This window comes from Micropterus dolomieu, linkage group LG01, assembly GCF_021292245.1.
Source record: "Micropterus dolomieu isolate WLL.071019.BEF.003 ecotype Adirondacks linkage group LG01, ASM2129224v1, whole genome shotgun sequence".
NCBI lineage: Eukaryota > Metazoa > Chordata > Actinopteri > Centrarchiformes > Centrarchidae > Micropterus > Micropterus dolomieu.
Genome location: NC_060150.1, coordinates 12,839,321 through 12,866,016, shown reverse-complemented (window position 1 = coordinate 12,866,016; position 26,696 = coordinate 12,839,321). Strand labels below are relative to the sequence as shown.

At 42.6% G+C, this 26,696-nt stretch overlaps 1 protein-coding gene across 12 annotated transcripts in view; it reads right to left on the bottom strand.

Annotated features, from left to right (window-relative positions):
- LOC123976199 (histone deacetylase 4-like) overlaps positions 1 to 26,067 on the bottom strand; it is a 58,318-nt gene extending 32,251 nt beyond the window's left edge. For 5 of the 12 annotated variants that reach the window (XR_006826292.1, XM_046058135.1, XM_046058154.1 and 2 more), the window contains exons 1-5: positions 25,940 to 26,067; positions 22,620 to 22,969; positions 7,370 to 7,438; positions 6,615 to 6,693; positions 6,393 to 6,436 (exon numbers count right to left, since the gene is read on the bottom strand). Coding sequence is in view for 11 of the 12 variants with exons in the window: in XM_046058135.1 (XP_045914091.1) it covers positions 6,393 to 6,436; positions 6,615 to 6,693; positions 7,370 to 7,438; positions 22,620 to 22,641 (214 nt within the window). In the remaining variant the exon portion in view is untranslated. Of the gene's footprint in view, positions 1 to 6,392; positions 6,437 to 6,614; positions 6,694 to 7,369; positions 7,485 to 22,619; positions 22,970 to 25,935 lie in introns of those variants that run through there. The other 7 variants (XM_046058179.1, XM_046058213.1, XM_046058188.1 and 4 more) reach the window with 4 other exon arrangements.
- Between the last annotated feature and the right edge of the window lie 629 nt (positions 26,068 to 26,696).

The following is a 26,696-nucleotide window of genomic DNA, read 5'->3' as shown; positions in this document are numbered from 1 at the left end:
CCGGCGACATCTGACAAAGACTGCATTGACCCAGCGAGGTGCAGACCTTGAGCCGGGCCAGCCACCCACAAATCACTGCACAGGAAGCCTTCAAATCAGGTGGCTTCCTCCCCATTAAATCTGAATAAATAGGAGTCGATTGGCAGATTATTTACCTACATGTTTACTGAGAGCGCGGCGAGAGCCAGAGATACTTGCCTGCAACTTTGTGTTAATAAAGAGGCAAACACGGCATCACTGGCACACTTACCAGCAGGGTTACGGAGCCACACACACAACCTAACAAACGCACACATACATTTATACAGCTACTCACATGCAGGGCATTAGATAGTGGCAAATTTACACTTGGGCTGCAGCGCTTTGAAGCACGTATGCCCAAAACCTGGAAAGATTTCACATGATTATTTTTAGGATGTCAAACTTGCACTCAATCGAAGTGTGAAAATACCTTGAAGAAGGTTTCAAGCATCATAAATACACATTACTTATCACTCAAGCCCACAATGACAAACGATGTCTGACAAAAGAATAGACACATCTTTCTGTTAGAAGCATCTTTATTGGAAAATTGATGAAATCTTTTCATTTCCACTTTAATTTTTGAGACGGGACCAAGCGTCCCGCATCTGTTGGGCCCCGCCGCAGAAACGAGCTTCAGATCTGATCTGTAATACATCATTCTCTGAGACGTGCCACGTTTGGAAAATAAAGCCGTAAAGCATTCACAGAAGATCCTTGCAGACGTAAGCTTGGAGAGAGCTCTTTTCTTCTTCTGAACATCATCTTTAGCCCAGATGAACTGTAATCGTGCATCCAAACAAGCTTCACTTGCCATTAAAGCCATATGGCACCTTTAAAAACTCCACTTCCTCTTTTATGTTTTCGTGCAGCAGGTGAAATGCACCCCCGCGGCTATTGTCATCCGCGCCATACGAGAACAGAGCAACAACATGCAACATGTCCTTAAGGACTGTCGTCATGTGGGGGATGACAACAACATATGAGTCAGTAGGCACAATCTTATAATCTGCTTACAATGGGTCCAATGTGAATATTTGTCTAATTGTTTGGCATTTTCATGTCGTAAGATACCTTTTTCATTCTATTGTCGACTCAGGATCCTTTTTTTTTTGCTCTTCCACTAATCATTTCCTTCCATTCAAAGGAGCTACAGGCCTTATCCCACTTGTGAATCTGACTAACAAGGTACCCAATATTTAATTAAATGCAGTGACGCCCTCAGTTTCTGAATGTTCTGTGGCCCTTGCTCTTTTAGAAGCGACAGCGGTTACAGTTTGGCAGTTGATGAGACGAGAAGGGAAGGAAGGAGGGACCTGGTGTCAGTAAAGACTAACTCTTACAATTGTGAATCATTCTGTAGAGAAAGTTTGCATTTGCATCAAAGCATGAAAAAAAAGAATTTTTGACAACATGATGATGGTGCTGGATCAGAATATAATCAAAATTTCTTATTTACGGTGACATTTTGGCTTTCGAAGTTGCTTTTCTCACTAACTTCTGAGTTGTCTCTTCTTCAAAAAAGGGCTTCTAGCTTTTTTGTCACAATTGTACCTGGATGGTATGACTCACTTTGCAGTGTGACATCCAGAGTCAGTGTCAGTCTGACTATTAAGGAGTCTTGGCTCTAGGCTGAAAGAAGCAGGGACACCACATTAAGTCTTCAGGGTCTGTTTCAAGCTGATGTCAAAGGTAAACATGCGTGTGATCGGTGACATCTGGGTGGAAAAAGGCCAAATTTGTCATTTTCTTTGCCCTTTCTCTTATCTTATATTAGTTTTAGCAAGTATAGGAGCAAGACAATTACTTAATGTCACACGTATTAGAAAAGGAAAGAAAGGCAGGACAGTAGAGACGTGACTATGACTGAAAATAGCACTTGTCAAAGCGATGTGGCTCCAGTCTTGGCTAATGCAAATCCATAACTAATACACACAAACGCAGGGCGCGCACACTCTCCCCGTACAAAATGTTCTTCCACGGATATTGAGTCCCTCACACAAAACAACAGCCTTGCACGCTTATTGATGGTGACGCACACAATTGCACACCTCGTATGGCATCTCTGCCACACCGGCCAGGCTAATTGCTCACCACACAAAAGGGGAAGATACAGAAAGAGAGACAGAGAGGTGGGAATCAGTGCCATTAAACGTACCCATCAGTGCTCTCCTCCTCCTCCTCCTCCTCTTTTCAGCAGCTTCCTCTCTCCATCCTCTGCTTCTTATCACTGCACCTCCTCCTCCTCCCTTCCTCCTTCAGTCTATGACAGGGAATGACAGCATGCTTGCTTTCCTGTTCATCCGACTTCCCTTCTTGCTCTCCACCTCTGTCACTTTTTGCTCTTCGCTGTTTTAACCTGATGGGCGTATCTCTCACTCACTTTCTCTCTCTCTCTCTCCTCCCCTCGTCCCTTGCTTGCCCAGTGGTGACATCACAGAGCAGTCTCAGGCATGCAGCCTGTTTATTCTGCAGCCCTCTGCTTTTCCAGGAACCAACGTCACACACACACACACACACACACACAGAGCACTCTCTCTCACACACTCTCTCTCACTCCTTACCCTCTCAGCTCTTTTCCCTGCTCGACCTGCTTTGCTTGCTTCTAAGCCCAAGGAAAACCCTTCACGCCGTTTGTAGTGCATCAAATATCTCTACCTCCTTCTCCCGCTCTCTTGCAGGCGTCCCACCTCCCTCCCCCTTCCACACACACACACGCACGCACGCACAAACACACACACAAACACACACACACACTTATAATAACCATCTGTCTCTCTCTCACTTTCTCTTTTGTGCAGTTTTAATACTGTGGGCTCAAATTCTTGGCCTGGAATTTCACTGCATTTCCCAAACAAATAAAACCACAAAATGGTTTCAGGTGAAGCTGAGTAAGGACCTTCCCCACAGGGAGGCTCCCCAGTTATTTAAAAACTAGATAACAAAATTAAAGATTAATAGTATTAGATAAATGTTTGTTATTGTTTCTTTTAAAACACAATTTTGTCTTGATTCATTGTCATTGTCATTTCTTATTGTGACATTTTGTTGCTTGTTGTAATTAAAGTTCTGTTTAATTGTATACGTGTGTGTGTGAATGCCTGTGTACATTTGAATGTGCTAAGCGTCAAAGACATGCTGTTTATTTGGGGTGTCTCTTGTTACCATTTATTTGACTTTGCATTCTGCCAAATCATGTTTTATTTATTAGTTTAGCTTTTGTCCATTTCCCTGACCTCTCCTGTTTCATTTATTTTATCTGCTATGTGCAAATCCAACAAAGTCTTGCTTTTTCAGTGCAAACTTTTGCTTTTTGATTTCAAGAAAACTTTAAGCAATGGCATGTTCAGCTAAAATGAGAATAACTGAGACAAAATGTCTCTCTTCAGGTATATGTAGGTAGTTTGGATATTTATCAGATTACAGCTGAAAGAGTTAGTTGTTTAATTCATTAAACAAGCAAAAATGATAAATATTCAATATATCAATAAAGAATATAATCATTAGTTGCAGCCCTTTCACAAGTATAACAAGCTCACTACTATGCACCACAGTTGCAGTATAGTTCATTAAAAACCTATGGAGAAACCATACATACGTACATACTCACACACAACACACAACTACCTGGGAACATGAATGGCAGTGCACATGCAGGTTATAAAAAAAATACTGAGAATACAATGGGAAGCCTATCGGACTAACTTGGCTGCCACTTGACAGATAAACTCTGATATCTTTGTATACAAGGAGTGACGTCAAACACGTACCTCAGTTTACTGATGTGTGCCAGATAGAAGACATTATGGGGGCACTCAGAGAACACCAAAACAAAGAGAAACGTGCCGTCTCAGGGGAGACCGGAGGAGCAACTGACAACCTTACCTGGAGCAACACGACTCTGACAAAGCAATTCCAGTCTGACAAACTGACACTGTTTTCACTAAAGTTTCCTGAGCCTGAAGGGAAGCAGAGACCTCACATTTCTGTTCCTATTCTCTGCTTTCATCTGAGCATTAAAAGGCTTCCTTAAGTTTAATATGGAACATTTTTGTAGGCATGAGAGGGAATCTCCACCACAGTTGCATGTAATTCATGATTTGAACATCTTATTGCAAAAGAGCCTCTTTACCAGTGCGGACAACATTACTACAGGTTGCTTCTCTTTGGAAGTGTTTTCTCTGAACCTTAACTCCATCACCACCTTCCCTGGCAGCAGGATTCCTCTCCTCACTACCCTCCATCATGCATCTTCTTGCCCCATCCTCCGGCCCTGCTCTGCGTCCTCCTCTCAGTAGCTCCCTCCCTCTTCCCTCCATCTCCCCGCAACAAATCACAATCTGTTTACAACCCCTCGGGCGCACTCCACAACTCTTCTGGCTCCAATTGCAGATCTATTTATACCAGACAATGCAGAGGGCTGGCGTCTCTGATTTGAGACTTGGTTCGCCGAGTGTATATCCCACGGCCTGACTGCTTGAGCTCCACACTCGTTAGGCTTAATAGATGTCACACTGAGCCGAGCAGAGCTGTTTAGGGCTGGCCTCGGTGAAATGTGGCTGGGATCTTTTTTTTTTAAACCATGCAAAGAGATGACAAAGAAGAGGAGATGCTGCACAGGGTTTCACAGTGAATTTAGCAGCAGAAAGAGATGAGAGGCAACAAGTAGCACATCTGTTGATGTTGGAAAATAGCTGCGGTTCGCTTACTGATTGGTCTCTGAGGGTGGGTTGGATGAGCCTACCTTACTTTCTCAGCTGCACTGAGTTAGAGTTTTGCCTCCTTGCAAGCTCAAACTCTTGGAGATGATAAAAGCCTTTTCCTGGTTATATACCTGCAGCAAAGACTGATTGTCTGAACATGGCATCGTGGCCTATAGAGAAACGAGACAGAACTCTGACCGGGTAGTATTAAAGAACAGGGAGGGCGTGACGGAGGGACGTGTTGAGGTGCAGCGAGTCTCGTTCTGCCAAAAGCGAGCTCCGACTTGTCGCGGTCTCAATGACATCATACAACGGTCTGCAGCACCGCAGCTTAAGAGGAAGGAGATGGGTGAATGTGAGGCATAGAGGGGGGGACGTGTGAAGGTTGAAGTGCAGTACGTGCAGGAACGTGTTGAGCTCTGTGAGTTTATACTGGATATTTGAAGCATGGCACTGGTTGCACCATTTCAGATGAATAATTCAGATCAAACAGGCAAGAAGAGTGTCCCATTCTAATACCACGTACAGTTTAGGGCTGACATTAACATTTATTTTCATTATCAAAGATTGTGTTTGCTTTTCTCTGCCTTATGGGACTGTAAAATCGTCTTGTAATTTGTTATATTCGGACATTTAATAGCCTTACAACAAATCCTTGCACTCCATAAAAAAGACATGTTACAGACCAATCAAGAACACACTTTTTTTGTGTGAAAAATGCCAATTTTGGTTGTTTTGTCTGCAGCAACAGCCCAAAAACATTAAATTTATGACAGCTAAAACTAGCAAATCTTGACGTCTCTCCGAATGTTTTGTATTTTTGCTTGATAAATCGAATCGATCATATCAACACTAGTTCAAAAAAGGTCTATTAACTGTAGATACAACTGTTTACAATTTATTCTCTTTCCTTATATTTATTTATTGTTTGCGTGTCTTTAGAGTGTCTTTTTTGCACTACCCATTGCTGTTGTAACATTATGAATGTCCCCATTGTGGTATTAATAAAGGATTCTGAATCTTGAATCTTAGGACTTCTCCTTCCTTGTTAAGAGATCCGGTTTATGGTTAAATAATTTAAAAAGGATTTGTCATTTAAATCAACCAGCACCAGTTTGTGTGAAACCAAACTCAAGCTCCCAGCAGCTCCCTCCAGGTGCAGCAGCCACTGCTTTGCATCCCAAAAGACAGAGCTGCATGTTGTGTGCTTAAAAGCATCCTGCAGGATCTGATTACATAAAGATTAGATGAGAAAGCATCCAGGACTTTCACGATACAACAACTGCCTTTTGCATTTTCTATGAGGAAACTATTCCAGGCTGTTAGCAGAGGGATGCAACAGAGAGCAGTACACAGGTGCACTCTCCTCACCCGGTGAGGAGCAGATCCAAGCAGCCGGGTCACACGGGCTACCAACGTGGAGGCCCCGGCAGCTCTGTATCCAAGACAACAGATTTTGAGAATATCTGATGAAGTCACTCCAGTGAATTTCAATATTTTATCAGCCTCGCCGGAGGCACGCAGAAAACATTCCCAACAACAACGCGAGAGCACATGTGAAGCTTCAGTAAGGTCTGGGACAGGAGAAAGATACTCTGGGTCAAAGTGAAGAGGAAACTAAGTTGTTATTTATTTGTTCTCCCAAAGCAACAGGCTGGCTGAGCTCACCTCTGCTCAAGTGTTCATTCAACAGCAACCTGCTCACTGCTGCTCTGTGAACACATAGAGAGAAAAAACTAAAGAGCAGCATGGGCAGTGAATTATGAATCGCACTTTTACTATTTTCATTATTCAACTTGTAATGCACAGAACAGTTTAAGCTTCCTCATTATGGAATTAGATAATGCATTATGCATATATTAAGTCAGACACATTTCTCCTTCAGATTACCTCATCTCCATCTGTGCCCCTTTAATTTCTGTACTCTCTCCTCCCTCCACACAGCTACATCTCTGCTCCTTCCTCCTTTCTTTTTTAAGGGGGGGAGGCAGATACAATAAATACAACAGTTAGTGATGGTTTAACTGTATCCTAGCAGACACAATACCTGCAGCAGACGGGGAGACCAAAGCCTGTTTTTTGTTGTTTCAATATTTTTGCTCCACAAAAAAAGGTAGCTCTGATTTGTTTTGGGACTATAACTGTCTCAGGAACTTGCAGCAAACACATCACCAAGATGCACAATTGCCTGTTTTGCTGTATATTTTTTGGCAGCCATTCGTCTTGAGACATCCGACAATAATTTCACATAAGCTCACAAACAGAGCGGCTGTATTTCCATTCAACAAAATGGCACTGTGCATAACTGTAACGTACAGGAGTGAGCATGGACTCTTCAGGTCTTATAGAGACCTATCAACAATCAATTGGATAAACCATATTCAAGAGTTACAAATATCTCAGTGTTGCTTTATCAGAACAGATGAATATATTCAAAGTGAGAACACTTCAGTAATTGGACTGAAACATCGGACACAACAATCAGACACATTTGAGGAAGAACACCTATGTGTGCAAAGTCGCACAGGATGAGGTTAATAGTGAAATCTCGTAGGTACACACACACAAACAGGCTTTGGTTTGCAGAAACTCATGCACAAACACACAAATACACACACACACACACACACACAGGAGTATCCAACCTGTTGGGATGTGGTTGAGCGCCGATGTCTTCAGAACCTCCAGCGGCTGCTCCTTTCCCAGGATCCCCTCTGTGGGAGAGAGAGCACACTCCGCTTCAAATATGGTCCGCAACATTGAGACAAGCTTCCAGCGACAAACCTGCTAATCAGGCAGTTAAGACCACAGTCCAAGCCAAGCGGGCTTCAGGTCATCCGCATAGCTGTGAGCACATGCCACGGTTCTGCTACCACCACCCGACCAGCCGCCCGATCCATGACCAGTGAAAAGAGTGAGCTGTGAATTTTCAGAGATGCTCGCCTGCAGAGGAGCTCTAAAATAAGCCTGAAATCCGAGGGATACCGAGGGAGCAGCCGTCATCAGCTCCTGTGTGCTCGTGTGTGAGTTCAGTGTGCGAGAGGAGGGATGTTGGGGCTCGAACTGATACTGCCTGTGCTCAGCATAGCAAATGTGGCTGGCAGCAGAGAGGGATTGGGGGGGTGGGGGGTGGAGAGGAGGAGAGGGAGGGACAGAGGTAAAAATAGCTCACCCTTTTGTGTATAACAGCACATGCGGAGCACGCACACACAACGCACACATGCAGACACAAAGACACAGTGCTGTTGCCGCGCTCCTCTCCTGTGTGTGTGTGTGTATGCATGCGTGTCCATGGGTGTGTGTGTGAGTGAGTGTGTGTGTGTGTGTGTGTGTGTGTGTGCAAAGTGTGTAGGCTGTAATTATAGTGGCAACATGAAAAGGCTTTTGTAGCTGCCGAGCCCTGGGAAGACATGGCTATAAAAAGAAGAGCGACAGAGAAGGGTGGTGGTGGAGGAGGAGGTGGAGGAGGAGGAGGAGGAGGAGAACGCATTGGGGGAGAGGGGGAAGATAGAGGTAAGGAAGGGAGAGAGGAGAGGGAGGCGAGGAGGATGAGGCGATGGAGGAAAACAACAAAACGGCGCAAAAAGGGAGGCGAGAGAAGAGGATGGAAATGACATGCATGGCAACTGCACACAAATCTGTGACTACTGACACACACATTCTTTCTCTCTTTCTATATATACACACACACACATATATATATATATGTGTGTGTGTGTGTGTGTGTGTATTTTTAGTAATTATAAGCACCTGATCCATATATATTCTGAGCACAAGGCTTAAAGACATCTGAGGCGCACTAACATGCAATTATTCCTTTGGAAGGGAGATGAAAAGCCATGTAAAATCCCTTTGGAGGAATAAAAGAAAAGAAAACAGGCGAATGTCTCACTGTGCACGATCTATTTCTGGAATTCTCTCTGGACCAGACTGGCAAACACACACACACACACACACACACACACACACACACACACACACACACACACCTTAATTAGGCATGAAGCTGAAGGATGTATCATGCACTGATTATGTGTGCGTATATTCGTCTCGCACCACCTTGCATGAATGGCTGCACCCCTGATGCACCAATCCCTGTGAGAACTTGGGTGTGGACTCGAACATCACGTTTGGTCCTGTTCAAACGAATCCCAGCACCCATGTTTATTTACCTAAATCCGCCCACCAGTGGCTGATCTGGCAGCTGCCGCCTGATGTGTTATGATAAAAAGAAACAACCTCAAAACAGGTGCTTCCAAAACTTTTGCAAGACACGGGGGGGCGCGGGTCAAATCTGCGGTTTCACGTACGTACACACAGTGTCACACTTTATGTAAAGGCTGAGGAAACACTGCGAGCACAGACAGGTGGTCACGCCTCCTCACACGTCCCTGTGCCTCCAAAAACAGATCCACATCAGTGATAGTTGATATCTCTTGACGAGCCTATTCAAATGATAGACGCTGACGGATTTTGCAATGGAAATGAGGTGCGACCGTGTGTTATGACACCTGTGGCTTGCCGTAATTCTATGCCAGTCTTTGCACAAATTGCTGGTAGCAGCTTTACATCTCTGACTTAAGTGCAGGGAATTAGGGGGACGGATGTCTTTGTCTGTGGTTAGTTAGACAAAGCGTATAAGCTTTCAGTCCAAACCGCACGGCTGATACCTGAGACGCACGCAGAAGGAGCACAGGTGTGGACAAACATACGTGCATATGTAAGACGCAGAGTAGGAGACCGAGAGAGACAACGAGGGACATAATGAAGCAACAAACCACATACACGCAGAGGAGAAGGGCCCTATACCTTGGCAACAGGGTCCATCAATCTTGAATGTAGCCTAGTTACCCAGCAGCCCCCTCCTCCCTTCAGCTCCTTCCTTCTTTTTCTTTCTTTCTTTCTTTCTTTCTTTCTTTCTTTCTTTCTCTCCTCTCTTCTTGGTCCCACTGGGCAAGCATCGGGAGACGGGGAGCTATAAATAGCCTCGGCTAGCCTCAGGCAGAGAGTCAGTCAACTCAAGCTAATGCAGCTACCGCTCGTCAAAAACATGCATGTTATGATCTGCACTGTAAATGAGGAGGGATTCAGGAGTGATGAGCTAACCAAATGGTGGATGGCTCTGTCTGCTGCACTGCCATATGGAGTTTTGTGACAGCCTGGAGAGACAGGAGAGCTTGACCCCGGACTGCATACTGTATGTTGACAGAGGCCTTTGTTATCTAGTAGAAATGACATGTTTGTGCCACTGTGGCGTTCACAAAGAGAGACAGTGACAGAGAAAGAGAGGAAGGATGCTCCAGCCTCATTACATTCAGTGCACTTCCGTTCTGGCTGCTTCGTCCAGGGTGACTCCAGTGAGCAAGGTGAACCAGACAGGAACAATACGATTAATCAAACACGCCTCTCCTTGAAGAGCCTTTTCCTCTGGGTCGCAAATTTGCTTCCCGAGGGCGCCGGCTGACGTCACGGCGACTGATAAAAGAGAATGGGTGACCCCTGCGTGAGCTGCCACCAGTTTGCGTCCTGTGAACAGTCGGAAACAACCATCTGACCCTCATTTCATTCTAGCAGAGTCGGAAAAACAAAGCTGCAATACAATTTGCCGTGGTGTCTAAGTGCTTCTTTGTGCTTCTTGTTGAATGCTGTCATTTGATATAAAATCACAAATTAGTTGGGAATTGGTCATTAGAATGCGGGTGTCTGCTGCACGTCCAAAACACATTAAAGTCATGAGGTCAGTAGACCAACGAAGGGACCAGAACCCAAAACTCTGGAGATGCTAGAGCTACAAATGCACAAAAACTAAAACACTGCAAATAACTCAACTCAGACTCAAAGATTTTCAGTGAGCACTGATGGCAACACCTGCGCTAAACCTGCAGTTCCGATTTATTAATCTAATGACCGTGACAGATTTGTACGTGATTTAATATCTCATTTATAATTTACAGAATGCGTGCTTAGATATTAGTAGATATACTATTCAAAAAGCTGCAAATTTATGAGCATACGCCTGATTAAGGGAGAGCGGTCAAAGCTGACGTCTTTGGTTTGTTTGGTCGGACTTTAAACAGCCACGCCATGGTTTCTTTTGTTCCCGATTCACTAACGGTATTTTATTTATATAAAGCCAAACAGCTAAACTGAAATACAACTTTGACAATCAGATGGATGACTGTTTCCTGCATCCAAATCTGTAGTACTTTTCAAAAGATTTCAGAGTTCAATATGATGCATGCTGCCAGTGGTCATGCAACATAATAAACTACGTAGAGGGTGTCATAACACACGCCCGAGCAACTATATGAGAGGTCCAAAGCTCTTGATGTTAATGGCAGAAAACTGCATTTCTAACCATCTAGCTGTGAAGGGTGCATCCCTGCCCAGTGCATTCTGGGACAGACTGCAGCCCCCTGTGGTTTAGCAATTATTAGGTACAGAAAATGGATAAATACATGTATTATTGAAGTGACCTCAACACACCACTCCTCACATACACTCTCTCTTTCTCCCGAGTGGTTTTCATATATTTAATGATTATTTGCACACAGTCGATTCTTAATGGACGTCCATGATGGTGCCACACACGGTTGCTAGGAGAATTGTGATGTAACTGTAAAGCCTCGCTAGCTGGGCCTAATGCCTTACAACAACAAACACCCACAACATGTGAGATGACAGTGTCTCAACAGCTACTATGAATACAGAGTAACAGGTGCGCCATTCAACATTTGGCATATTTTACTTGACCTTTTCAAGTGTTCGTGTGTTCGTAAGTCCAACCAGTGATGGTACTTTGATCCAGTTGCATAACATTGTACTTTGCTGGATGCCCAGGTCAGACGTCCATGCTTCGTGTCACACTGTGGAGCACAATGTCATAAGGATGGGGCTCTGAGTCGGCAGTGTAAACCGTAATTGCCGCTGACAGCTTGTTGGCAGAACACAGTGTATCCAGTTTCTCAACTGGGACGAGACAAAAGACACGGGGACAAAAGATGCGTCCCGTTCCTTTCATTAGCTCATGTTCCCTCTCTGCTGTCTCTGTCCTGATACCAATTAAAAACAGAGCTTTTCCAATGTACTAGGACATCTACCCTGTATAAAAGGCCATGATTAGTTTGTTTTTGAAGGGGGATGGGTGCAGCGGGACAAGATGGGTGCTGAGCTCCATTTGTACAAGGACAAAGCGGAGCTTGTGCATGTAGGGGATCGGTCGTTGCACAAGAGACCCCCCTGGGTTTGTTCTGGGATGGACTATTGGTCATGTTCAGCCAAGTTGGTGGCACATGAGAGGACAGGACTGACGAACTGTCTGGCTGGCAGGAACCTCATCTCTGTTCACCGGGTTCAGATCGGGAGAGGAGGGTGCGGCATTGTGGGAACACGCCGCTCAAGTGCATTTTGCAATCAGCCACAATTTCATAATTTGGTTTTGTACGGTAGAAACAACATGTCAGCACAAGTGGCCGGCAGACAAATGTGACAATAAGGCTTGAAATTACCCTGGATGAGGCTCATGCTCGTATCACACTGACCGGCGCACAAAAGAGGCAGTGGTTGTGTCATGCATGCACTCGTCCCGTGCTCCATTTTTGCATGACACACGGCGACAATCTGCTCAGTTGTGAAGAAGAGAATCAGCACGGGAGACCAAAAATAATGACTGTTTGTTCGCCGTGCATGCACGTGCGCATATCCTGTGTGTGTGCTTCTAAAAATAGACTCAGGGATAAGCCGGGCCCTCTTTATTGCAGCGAAAACTTTTAACCCTTTCACCCCTTGATTTAAGCAGTGTGATTGCATGCATTTGGGGAAGAGGATGAAAAGAGGTCAGTGAGGGGGCCAGAACCTAAAGTAGGATGAGAGAAATGTAGATTTAATTCATGAACCACCTTATATTCACATCTGTACAGGCAGCCACTGCAGAGAAGCTTTTACATTTATTTTACTTTTTTTTTAAACTGAAGATGATTGATTAGGAAGCATATGCAAACATATGCCCAGGGAAACTACAGCCGCACTGTGGCGGCTTTACTGGACCAGTTAGGAATTATGTTTCTTGCTCAAGGCCACCTTAGTTTCCTGTCTTACTAGAGGAAGGGAAAGTGCTTCTCATTTGCTTTTTTCCATTTACCAGCCAGTAAGCCAGTGATCTTCCAGTCCCAAGTCTGTTCCTTAAATCACTGTGCCACTGCTGCCCCATTAATAGTATCTGGCAGGTGTAATAAAAAGTAAATCCATAATATAGATGTATAGCCATCTAGAGATCTGTGTGCGTACTGTTCTGCAGTGTTTATTAAAGACATGGGTGAGGCCCAAAGATGGTTCAGATGACAGAAAAATGGGCAAATTATTCTGGGGATTAGTACTCAAAGCTGCTGGTTGTCAAAAATGACAATCCAAAAAAAAAATAATCATCTTTAACTGAAAATGAATGTCAAAATCTGGTGAAACTTCTTTCTGTCCGTGCCAAGTCCACTAAGGCAAAATACAAGACTGTCAGCAGCAGGGCAATGGTGCAGGAGCCTGAGTTTTATTAGAGCCTGCCCTAATAAACCTACAAGATTAGTTTTTGGCCACGACAACAATTACCTTGAAAGTATGAGACCCAGAGAGAGAGGACTAGACACGACCTCCAGAATGTTTTATCAACACTTCAGATAGGATCATGAGGACAAGCATAGACAACACAGCAGGAGCAGGAGACTTCAGTCCAACGCATGATGGTACTGTACAGTACATTACAGCGCTTTGTGTCTCTTGTGCCAGCTGTCCCAAACCAGCAAGGAAACAAACCCTACACCAGGGTATATACAGTACGTGTGTGTAACTGCCTTGTCTGCAATACTGTTTACGTCAGCAGCAGTCCCTCGCCATTCCTGCCAAAACTCCCTACTGACCACATAATAAAAGTGCACTCACAGTTATACACAAATACAATCTGCAGCAGACCCCAATCCAAATTAGGATTCAGAAAAAAATGATTATGATGAGAATATCCGAAGGAATAGTTTGACATTTTGCTATTTTTTGTTACCTTTGGACAGAGCCAGGCTGATCCCTGTCTTTGCGCCTGCTAGCAGTAGCTTAATTTGTACCGTGAAGACCTAGGGCTGGGCAATGAATTAGCACTTTCCATTAACATAGTTATTTTGTTGAGGAAAAGAGACTTAAAAAACATTTGAATTCATTTTATTCATGCATATTTGTCAAAAAAATTTTTTTTGAATGTTCTGCCTCAGATTTGTTAAGTAATCCACTGTTAGGTATCATCATCATTAGGTAACTGCAATATCGTTTAAATATGGTGATAACAGTGCACATTTTCACACACTTTCACAAGGCTTTCGTAGTGTCGCGTTTGGTTGTTTGACACAGAAATAGTTGTATCCTGAATGAAAAGAGAGAGCTGAGACATCTATACAGCTGGTCAATCAAGGTGCGAAGTGGGAGTGAATGTCAGATCGTCAGTTTCTGACACTAATACAACGTCAGAAAAGGTGTGGGGGAAGGGGCTTCTGAATCTATTCAACTGTTCGACAAACTCTTCTAACAAACTATACCGGCCCCTTAAGAGCTAAAAACCCACCAAGCATCTGACGCAAGATGCTTACCTCAAGTTGGAGCTAGTAATTAACTTGTGAGATCAAGATCATAGCTTTAGATAAATATATCTTCTCTTTCCAACCAGTTTCCTGTTTATTTGTTTTTTGATTATCCAACAGCCTACTAATTCAGTTTTGACCTGTTTGTTTTCAGCGCCATTTGTGTTTGTGTTTTCATATTAGTGTCACATCGCATTATGCTCGCCAGACAAACAACAGTAAAGAAACTGCATGAAATTAAGAACTAGTAACGGAAACTGGCAGGTGTACAAACAGAACTGTGAATGGTATTCCCTTTTAAACAGAGTCAATAAATCTAATTTTGACTCTGATGCAACACAACTTGACTAGTTTGTACAAGACATAAATCTGCATATGCAAAGCAACAAATCTACCACCACTGGTTCCAATCTTGGGTACCAGCCCAACGATGCAATCTCCTGACCCTGCTCATTAGTGTTTATTTTGTTTGCCTCGCACTTTGTGTTGTGTTTCGAGGCTGTATAAACTGTTGCGCTTGTAACCTAGATACCGCTGAGCCTTCGAGGAAAGGAGCACGGTGTCAAGTTCACCGGTTCAGAGCCATAAAAGGTGCTCACGCCCACACAGACCCTGCAAAATGAAGCAGTAAAAATCTAATCTGAACACAGTTTATATCCTGCAGTAGACGTGCTTTTAATAGTGTTCGTGGAATGGGTTAATTTATTATTTTTGCATATTACAATGTAAAGTTGAAACCTCTCATTCACAAATACTCACTTACTGTACCTGGCACTTACATGCCAAACACTTACTGGCCTCAGTGTGTGTGTGTGTGTGTGTGTGTGTGTGTGTGTGTGTGTGTGTGACTCATGTGCAGCCCCAGTTCTTGCTCCAGTGGTAAACATTGCAGACGTCCCTGGAAAGCTGGTTCACTTATGACTAAGACAAAAACAAATCAGTGCCAGCTAGTGGCATCACCTTCCCTCTTTAATAAGCCACTGCAACACCTGAGGATGCTCTTTTTAAACTTGTGTTTTCATTTCCACTTAAAGCTTGTCCTGCCTGCATCTACAGTATTTGCTGCTTGGTTTATAATGATGGTAAATACCGACACAAGTTATGAATATGGACCAATCCTTCAATAAAAGGTGGGGAGATAAAGGAAAAAATTATCTATATACTATAGTCTAGATTTATTATTTCCTTGTAAATATGAGAAAACAGACTTTCTTTTTTGCTTCTTTAAGCCATTCATATCAATTCATCTAATTTCATCACAACATCTCGGCCTGGCCCAGGAAAGAACAGTTTACGTTTAACCTATTTAATATTGTATTAGTCAAACTACACAAAGATTTATTGCTTGTCTTGTGGAATAATACAGAAGATAAAGAGCTTAAAAAATAAGTAACAAATCTGAAATCGTTCAGCCTTACCGTGGAGCGAATGTGATAAAATTGCTGCTTTTCTGGAGAGCTGACACACGTTGACGCTGGTTAATAAGATTGTGAGGTCGCTGATCTGACAGGTGTCATTTTTTCGGTTGTTTTCTAGGCAGGAGAAGTGTTGCGCTCACAGGAGCACACTGAACACCTTGAGTTGAAAAAAATTCAACCGACGTCGTTGTCCAATCGGGTCAGAATTATGTGTTTATTTTCTGCCTAGCAACAATGAAAAAACCACAGCGAGTTGCTCTATTTTCATAAGTCATTTATGCTTCCATTCAACAGGGCGGTAACCATAAAAACGTAAACAAAAACTATATTAAATGCAAATATTTGAAAAATTTGAGTCGTTTTCCTGGTTGGTCAAATTGGCAAGCACGTGGCGCTAGATAATTATCCATACTTACATCACATGTTTTTACTGAATAATTTGTTCTCCATATTCAGCCTAACTGCTTTGGACAAGTGCAATTGATCACAGACGTGACATTTACAGAAACGGCCCAGTTCAACCAAACATGGTCAACAAGTTAACTCACTGCTAAGCACAAGTATAAAACAAATGTCGCCAGCTAATGTGCTAAAGCTCTCAGTACACAGAGTAATCACTGCTGTGAAAACACTCCAGCCTGTTTGCTGATATGCCGATATATGTGAGGGCCTTATCAGCCTGACTCCCTTTTGTTCTGGGAAACATAGACCCGACAAAGTGTTTTGCATTTCACTTTTCTAGGAAGAGATTTATGGTAAATGATATTTAATCTAAAAATCCCACTGCTGCTGTAATAAAGAAAATGAGTAAGACCAGGATCAAAAACGTGCGTGCGGGTAAGCTCATTTACAGATTACAAAAATGGCACACAAGCAGGCAGGCACGCATGCACACTCGCAAACACCCGCCAGAGCTCCTGCATGAGGGTGAACACACACACACACACACACACACACACACACACACACACACACACACACACTCAAAAAGCTTTACTTAGAGGGCTGGTACATGATTGGAAATAAGTGCAAAGCAAGCTTTGGAATGCAATGCAAACACAAGAGCACAACAACGCTGTGGATCTGAAAGTCTCATTGTTCACCCCGAGAACAAAGCCAATGTTGTTTAATTACACTCAATATAAAACAAATTCAATTTAACAGTGGCAGTAGCAGACAACCCTGGTGTAACCTGAAGCCACAGGATCAATTTCCTTGCATCTATTGCTCAAAAGAACAATTATAACAGAACATATTCCTTACCCTGGAATCCTCACTTCTGTAAACATCACTGCCATAAGCACAGCACTGAGAAAAAAGTCACAGGACAAGCCAGACAAGCCCAATTTTTCATGTCTTTAAATGTCTCTTGGCTGCTTGTTTCTGTCTCTCTCCGCGCATCCGACATCCAACAAGTGTGTCTCTAAGCTGTCATTCAAACAAGAGAAGCAACACCTCAAATTGACGCCCACACTTGGCAGCACTCTGAGGACCGAGACCGTCTCCTCTGAAGGCTTTTCAGAGGAAAACCAGACAGTGAGAAACAGCCGCTGTAGGTATGACTCGTCTCTCCTGGACTCACACAAAAGAGGACAGCTATTTTTGTTTTTGGTGAGAGGTGAGTTAACGTGGGCAAGGGGGCAGATCCCAGGTAGCCCTGTTAGGCCCTGTAGTGGGAGGCAAACTATGAAGATGGTAGGTAGAGGAGGGCAGGGTGGCAAATTAAAAGAGACTTATTTTTATTATATTTTGACAGGATCTGACTAGTTTATCCGCTATCAGCTGTTCAATATACTCATTGAGGCTCATGAAAAATGCTAATGAGTTGCATTATGGGAAATTTTGGAGCTTGAATCATACAAGGGACTAAAAGTCAGTATATTTCAGCCTCTCCTGCTTCATTTCTGACAATTTTTTTCTCTTTCTCTTGTGAGTCTCCTTTATGGAAGTGTAAAACAAATCTGTTGGAGTAACCCTTTAAGACATTTCTAAAACCTAATGATGTACCCCAGTAAATTTAACTGTGTTAAAGTCCATTTCCAGCCTTAATTTCATATCCATTTTAAGACTTTTTGAAGCCTTTAATGTCAGCAGGCGGCTGTGGCTCAGGAGGTAGAGAGGGTTGCCTGTCAGTAGAAAAATTGGCGGTTCAATCCTCAGCTCCTCCAGGCTGTATGAATGTGCGTGAATGTTAGTTTCTGTTTGAGCACTTCGGCTCAGTGGGTGAATGGTGGTCGCAAAGACCAAGGCATTATACAAATACAGAGCATTTACATTTAAGACACTCTTCATCATTCGTTTAAATAACAAAATTGTGTAAAATCACTAAATACAAGAATGTGTCTCCATTTAACTTTTAAAGGTTCAGTGTTCAGTCATTTTTAGTGGCATCAAGTGGTGAGGGTTGCGAATTGCAACTGCTCACGATGCATTCACATGCTCCTCTGATGTTCACATTTTCTGAGTTGTGAATTCGTTCTTCCGACGTCGGTGTGTTCACATGCTCTTAAGTCGGAATGTGGAATCAACAAGGACGCTACTACAAAGATGTGTTGGATTAGCATGATCAGAGCATATAAACAACACGCAGACATCTAGTTCACTCTACATAGACAGCAAACTAACCGTTATACCCATATTACAAATGTTGTATATGCAGTATGTGATTTTGCACAAATCAAAGTTCTGTATACTTCTTTAGGTCCCGTGTACACTTTATTTCTCTTTTTCCAATAAAGATTTAAAGAGGAAAAAAAGATTCTAATTATTCCAACACCACTGAATGCACCGCTCACCCCTCCCTTTCCAAGCGTGCAGGACAAGCTACAGTGGCCGGCACACTTTGTCAGCTCTTGTGCTATATAATACGTGAAGGCCCCCATTTGTCCAAATTTCTCTTCCACTAGATGCAACTAAAACTTACACACTGAACTAAAAGTAACAAAACATACTGAAGTAAAAGTGACATAACAAACTCATCCATCCGGGCTACTGTAGAAACATGGCGGCGCAACATGTCAGGGGACCCGCGGTGTATGTGGATAGAAATATGTCATTCTAAGGCAATAAAACCATAACGGGTTATGAAAGGTCTTTATACGCCACTGAAAACTTACTTATGTAAACTTTAATATTGCATTTCTGTCAGAAAAAGAACCATGAAATAAATGAGTAGCCTTTAATCTTCTACTAATACTTTTTATATATATACTATGAGAGTCTGCATGAATGATTTGATTGTTAAAAATGTCTAACTTCTACCCCAAGACAAATATTTGGAAATGTACTGAGAAATTAAGAGGGTTATCCTCCACAACTTCTAAATGTTCTGTTGAGACATAATAATCAGCAAGATACACAATTTTCTTCTCAACCTTGATCATTAAAACTGAAATAGTTAAAACATGCTCAAAAACAGATTACTGAATATTATTTGAATATTTCATTATAATTAACTGTATATTATCATTTATTTCAAGGTGGGGAACACACCTCTGGCATATGTTAGCATTAATCACTGTCAAAATAATTTCTTAGGATTAGCAGGGCATTCACTTTGTCAGCCTCGATTGTAGAAGAGAAGAGTGAACGTGTGGAGGAATTAGAATTGACTGTCTAATGATACCTGTTGAGCTGCACTAATCTGAGGTTGATCTAACAATATAATGCGCTTGGCCCTACTTGGGGAAAGTGAGTCGACACTGCAGCGAGATGTCTGCGGACAAAGTGTCTTCTCTGGAAGGGGCGACTCAAATAGCATACACATGTGCGCCAGAGCACTAAACATCTGCTCTACCCTTCTGTGGTGCATTCAGATGTGTCACTGATGGAGATGTTGGAGGGCTGAGGGCGCCGGCTGAGGCTGCAGCTCGTTCATATCCCTCGGGGCCTGTTGGTAACCTCGGCACACACTCCCAGGTGTACAAACACAGTTGACACTGTCAGGTACCACGCCGACCAGGGCAGGAAGCTAACCTTTTCATCTGCCAGCTGCTTACCGAATAATTTATCAGCTCAATAAAACAAAGCTTCTAAACTGAGCTTGATTAGGTGTCAAAGAGGAAAGTAGGCTCTCTTAATGAGCCCGTGTTATGGACTTTTTCTCACGCCCTCTGGAGCTCATTCATTTTGAATCAGGCCAATTAACAGTCATAAAAACAGATTAAAATGTTTTATTACGTTTCAGCGAGGTGCGATCTGTCCAAATGTTCAAAATCAAACGTTCACATATATCAATATGGCAGATGTAGTGGCAGAGAGACTTCCCTTAATGTGACTATATTGAGGAGCTAAATTCATCATTACTCCACACATGACAGTTACAAATTTTGTGCAGGATTCCCATCATGTTTGAGCAGCAGTGATGGATTGGTGTTTTCGTCAGCGCACAAGCCGAGAAGGAGAACCGTCTTCCTTTCTGTCACTTTTACACTACACACCCTACAACAAAGTTAAACATGATTCTTGCATATGTTTGATCAGCAGCCTGCACTGGTATTTTTGCGTTTATATCACAGGCAACCTTTTTGAGCTCACATCAAAAACATTTGGTTCATTTTTGTTACAAGAATTTAAAGTTTCCCCCAGAATTTAAACCATCCTGGATGCAAAAAGCTAAACTAAAAGTCACTCCTTAAAGGTACAATGTGTAATTCCTGGCTTCACGCTCCAAACAGCATTTCACCTCCTCCTCCCCCTCAGCCAGGCCACTTTCTAAGCGATTCTGCTCTTTTCTGTAACATGTAACAACAGAGATACTATATATACAGTGGATTGGCAGATTTTGACAATCCATCATGCGGGTGTAAATAATAAGGGGTATTGAAACTCCAGGACAAATGCAGGGAGGGGGACAGAGAAATCAAAAGGATTGGCATGGATTGCATCATCATCAATAATAACATATTTATATGTTTTATAGTTGATTTTAAGTGTCCTTTCTTGCCAGTTGAAGTGTCAGCAGGAGACAAAAAAGTGGAGGTAGTGAAGGAACGAGAGGTCAAGGAGTGTGAGGGAGGGAGCGGCTCGTGCAGTCGCAATGATTGACAAGCCCTTGGGGCAGCTCTACCTCTTTTTCCTCTCATGTTGGACTGAGGGCAGATACTACGTTGCTACGGTCATCTTCAATCATCTTTGTTTAATTGTGGCTTATTGGCATGACTGCATAAAATACAACGTTGCCAGTGCATATTAACAGAAACCCATACAATCATAATAAACATGAAATGAACAATTCTCAATAATAAATACTCTCAACAAAGGACTTGCACTGTGTGAGATTTGGCCTGAGGTTTAGTTTGACATGATCAACAGGATGTGAAGAAGTAACAGCTCTGACGTCATGTCAAAGACGTTTATGTGCTGTGTTGTAGAGATTAGGGCTGAACAGTTTTGAAAAAAATTCTAATTGTGATTATTTTGACTGATATTGCAATTGATAAGATTTTCATTGATTGTTCAGCCATAGTACAGATATCTACTGAAGTTAGCGAGCTAACTAGCTAGCACCGGGCTGTCCCCTCTTGTATACACATCACTTGTGCCTCGAGAGGCGATAGTGAATCACTGTAGCGTCCATTAAAGAAGCTAGGAGTACAGCATAGCCTATTGTGGAAAAAGCTAAGAAGCATTCAAAAACGTTTCTGACGTTTATTATTATTAATATTTTTAAACCTTTATTGATCCAGGAAAGGCTCATTGTGATTGAAAATCTCTTTTCCAAGAGTGTCCTGGCAGCAGGAAGTAGTTTCATAAAAGTTGCAAATTTACACAAATACAAATATTATAAAAGGCAAAAGCAACAATAACCCTTACCAATGATTTAAAATAATAACATATAAAAAAGAAACTGCGTTCAGAGGAAGCATTACAGTAAAAAAAGAAAACGACCATTGGCAGTGTTTCCCACTTGCGGCCCGCCCAAGTAAAGTCTATACTTTACCATTTTAGCATTTTGCAGAGAAACACAGAGAGAGTTGTTATCTGTTACATTACCAGACTGGGACACGGTGGATATTTTACAAGCACGGACCAGGTAAAGCAACGATGAACACACCAGTGCAAATGTCATTCACTACCATTCTGGTTTAGTTCTGATAGGCTACGTCAAGCCTCCTCCACATGCGACGCACCTGCTGCTGAAAACGGAATCATGAGTGGAAAAATCCAACTCTGTGGTTTCTTCGGCAATTTTATAAAACGAACCACTTATGGAGAAATTCAGCAGACACGTATAGTAAGAGAGAGGCAGAAAGAGGTTGGGCATGCCGCTGTGTTTGCAGCAGAGGTGTGCGTGTGTGAGTGTGGGGAAAAGACAACTGAAGGGAAAGTGAGCAGATTCAATTAGTGAGTAAACACTGTAATAAGGTGGAGAATGAAGTAGAATTAAAAAGGTGAAGAAATAGAAAATATACCCCTCTAACACTGATAACTATTGTCTTGGAACTGTGGAAATATCTCTATATTTTTGTAACTATTTCTGAACACGAGCCTGGGGTGAGCTCACCTGTAGGCATACATCGTGAGCACACGTCAACAGTGTTTGTGTAATTACTCTCACTGCCCGAAGGTTTTAATCAGGGTGAACAACTCCACCTATCCAACTGATTCAACAGGCTTTCAGATGCAGAATTAACAGCTGCATCAAGTAAAACAAAATTGGTGAAACTTTGTTATCTATGGTCACATAAGACTTGAAATTACACAAAAAAAAGATGTTTAGTCAATTTGTGATAATGTAACTATCCTACATGTTATATAGCACAAGAAAAATTTGTAAAACATCTTAATTTCCACATTGTATAAACACAAATTCGTGTTGACAGACAAGGAAATAAGAAGTATAACGGTAATGACATTGATCTTACCTTGGTGACTGTGTGATGTCATTGCTAGCAGGTGGGCCGGGTGGGTGTCCACGCAGTGCGGCAGGTGAGCACCTGGCTTGGTGTGTGTATTGCAGGACAGATGTGTGTTGTGGGTTGTGTGATTCACAGGGTGGCGATCAGGAAGCTGTTATCCTGCCAAAACTGTGGCTGTCTGGGAGTTTGTGTGTGTGAATGTGTGTGTGTGTGTGTGACTCAGGATGGTCCCTCAAAAATCCCTCAAGGCTGGAAACAGGAAGCAGACTTCCAGCCGCAGCTGCCAATCCCCATGAGGCTTTTGATTTGGCTACTCCAATCAGAGCGGCAGCCTGCTGTCTAGCACCGGTACCAACCTATCGGAGAGGATAAAAAAAAGACCACGTCACTACTTTTCTATTAAAAATAAAATATGTGATTTCTGATGTAATAACACCAGTTTCCATCTGATTTTTGAGGGTTTTTATTTACATTGGTGTGGAATCCACACCCAGCCAAGAAACATTGCTACTTCAAAGCAGCATATAAACAGAGATGTATTCTGTTGGATCAGATCAACTGACCTTATTAAGCAGTTCTGGTATGACAAATCCACATTAAACACAGTTTCTTAGTCATCTTCATCCAAACATGTTGTGTTTTCATTGTTGAGGGACTGGAAGAGAAAAGGCTGGATAGGTGCATCGCTATTATGTCACACACACACAGCTCATTTTCCAGTTATTTATAGTATTGATCCTTCAGTGGGAACTGTTGAATGAAGTCTTGGATTCCACTTCCACTACACAGCTGACAAGGCTTGGTCATCTTTAGTAGACAGTTTTATATCCATCAAAGCAATTATATTTATATTTCAAAACAATCTCAGCCTGTAACTAAGGATTATTAGGATAATAGGTATAAAAAAGGCTAATTGTTGGACTATAAAATGTAATAAAGTAAAAATGAAAATGTCCATCACGAGTCACTAGCAGGATGTCAAACTGACATCAACAACAAGTTAAGTAAGTTTGACAGGTAAATTGGACCTCTTCACAAACATGGCAGACATACTTCCTCTCTGAAAAGTAAATTTGCTTTCCCTTTTGCCAGCAATGTTAGGAAGAAACTTCTTTTGCCTCCAAATGTCAGCTGACTACACAGATAATATTCCGTGATTTAATAGCAAGACTGAAAATGCAACCTAGCTAGCAACGGGGTAATTCCAGGACTACTGATTAAATCACTTCTCAATACCAGCACTGTGACAACAGACACAGAACAGTAGAGTATTTAAATAGCAACACCTGTATTGTGCGATATGTTGAAAGAAAAAATAAGCAAACACATACTTTAAAAGCTGTCTTCTGACCTTGGTGAAAAAGTGAGTATTTATTTTTATTAAACCCTTTAAGACTGTTAGGGTTTTTTTAATCTGGCAAATTTTGCTTCTTGAAATACATCCCGGGGTTTTTGAAGTAAAATCTTGTTGCCATGCAGATGCAAGACTGCCGTCAAAAACTAAATACGACCTCAAGTTCGACCTCATGCTTACTCCACAAGAGGCTGTAAACCAATAGGGCAATAAATTGCTTGTCCCTGACTTCTTTTTGACTGGGGCGCTCAAACATTAAGAAAAAATATGGAAAAAGTATGATGTATTACTTTCACTGTAGAAATGGGTGGAAAGGTCCCGTTGGTCTCATGAAGTTATGAATTTCTCAGAGCAGAAACATTTGACTCATTTATTTGTTTTGGTGATAAATGATCTTTTCTTTGTTTTGGAGAGTATCTGATTGGTCTCTTTGCTGTTTCTATAAATAATTGATTGTTCTTTTCTTTGTTTTTCAGAGAGTAGCCTGAATTCCTCGAGCCCGGAGCAGGAGTGTCAGATGTAATCATGGCATGAGCCGAGAGCATCAAGTCGACTTTACCACCACAAATAGAAGGCATAACACTGCCCGAGGGTGCGGTGGGTTGGGGGCGGCGGAGGCATGGGGGTAGTGTGCATGTTCACGCCCTTGTGTGTGTGTTGGCAGAGGTCTCAGAGGTCCGCTGAAGCAGGATGGATGCATATGTGTGTGTGTGTTTAGGGGGGTGGGTCTCAAGACAAGAGGGCCAGACAGTGCAGCCGCAGGACAAATTGCCCCCCAAAAAGTCGGTCACTGCACAGCGCACGCACACTTGTACTTTGTGATGGAACAAGCAAGGCAAGGAGGGGTGGGGGCGAATCTCTGTGTCATGGGGAGTAGCTGACACTCCAGGGGGGGCTTCATGCAACACCATTCTCCCAGGGCATCTCATCTGTCTCGGGAGGGGTATTCGTGTGTGTGTGTGTGTGTGTGTCCTAGGCTATTGTCCCTAAAAAGACCTTGCTTGATGCAGAGTGACAGATCTGGGGAGACTAGCCCTGAAGCCAATAGTGAAGAAATAATACATTAAGAAAAACAGACATGGATAATAGTATTGTTCAGGTGGGAAATTACACCAAACTTAGCAAAAAGAAAGTACCTGTATTTCTCCTAAACGGAATCAATTAGCATCTAGTAAGCATTTAACTTGACACTGGCTGCTGCTGATGTCACAAAAAGATGGGTATACTCAGTTAGCCTAACTCTGCACTCTAGTCCAAACTCAAACTCTCTCACATATCAAACGACTATTCGCCATTTACTAATATTTCCTGCTCCAGACCCGTTTCGTGCGCTTAAAGACATTTTAAACCAGACAGAATACGCTGCTTTTATGTTGCTTTAACAACTCCAACAGCCCGTACGCCCCCATTCACAAAAAAAAAGATTGACGCATGCAGAGAATTACCACCGCCCATCCCGAACCATTCACACACACTCAAACACACACTTACGCAGGCCTGTACCTTCATTTCACGCATTTTTGTCGCCACTAACACTGGTATAAGGCGACACCGGCGTGTTGGCAATGTCTATATTGCATTAGACCCTAAGGCTTGGCTGTGTACTAAAAATAGCCCAGCAACAATCGGCATAATAAACATCGCCTGTCCATTCCCCCCCCCCCCCTCTCGCATTGCCTACACACTTCCCGCCCGCTACAGAGCAACAAACCGTATACAATGTTTTAGCTACATGGTTTTAAGATGTGAAATCCTTCCTACCAGAAGTAGATACGACTCGGGCTCTAAAGCAGCCCTGCATAAAACCGGGAAGCCGAAGCCGAAGCGGAGCAGAGTGGAAACTTCAGCCGGACATTGTTATGATGAATCCTGTCTGTGCATCGCATCCCTGCCTGAATATCAACATCAAAGCGGCGCAGCTCGGCTACACGTTCACCCCGAGAGCACACAAACACACCAGCAGCTCACCTACATGGGCCAGGAGGAAGCCAGTCGTCCCAACATGTGTCCCATAGAGCTTTTATTCCTCTTCCATGTTAGACTGGTGTTTTTTTCTCAGCGCAGGGGGGGGGACGAAGAAATTCATCTCCTGACAGATTCCGCCATACTGGATTTTTTTTACAGCCCCAGCGTCACACGGAGCGCCCCTACTTTTTTTTTTACCAGGGGCGGGCTTAGCCTGATCAAAATGTGATTATCTACTAGTATACAGCGTGATATGTGTGTGTGTGTGTGTGTGTGTGTGTGTGTGTGTGTGTGTGTGTGTGTGTGTGTGTGTGGTTGTATGAAAGCTTGCCATGTCATTAATAAGGAAAAAGTCTCGTGTCGTGTATAATAAGAAATACCACTGTAATATTCCAACATGCAACTCCACACACTGTGTAATGTAGTCGTTTCTTAGTTTTTAATGCGTTTATACTACTTCGTGATGTTTTACATCTACTGTAACTGCTGTGTAATATTCTTATAGGGGAGTCTATATGTTTGTACATTACATTTTCCTGCATTTTCATTGAAAATTAAGAATATTGTTGCCTCATACTGTGTTTCTGTGCAACTCTATAGTTAATGTATGAGACCTTTATCCTATTTTGTTGTATTTTAGCTTAAAAACACAGTATCTAAATACTTAATTATTCATGATATGATTTAGTGTGTCAATTGCGACTTTATTATGACTTTGTACCAACTTACTGTGTTTTTTTATCCAAAATAACATCCCTATAATA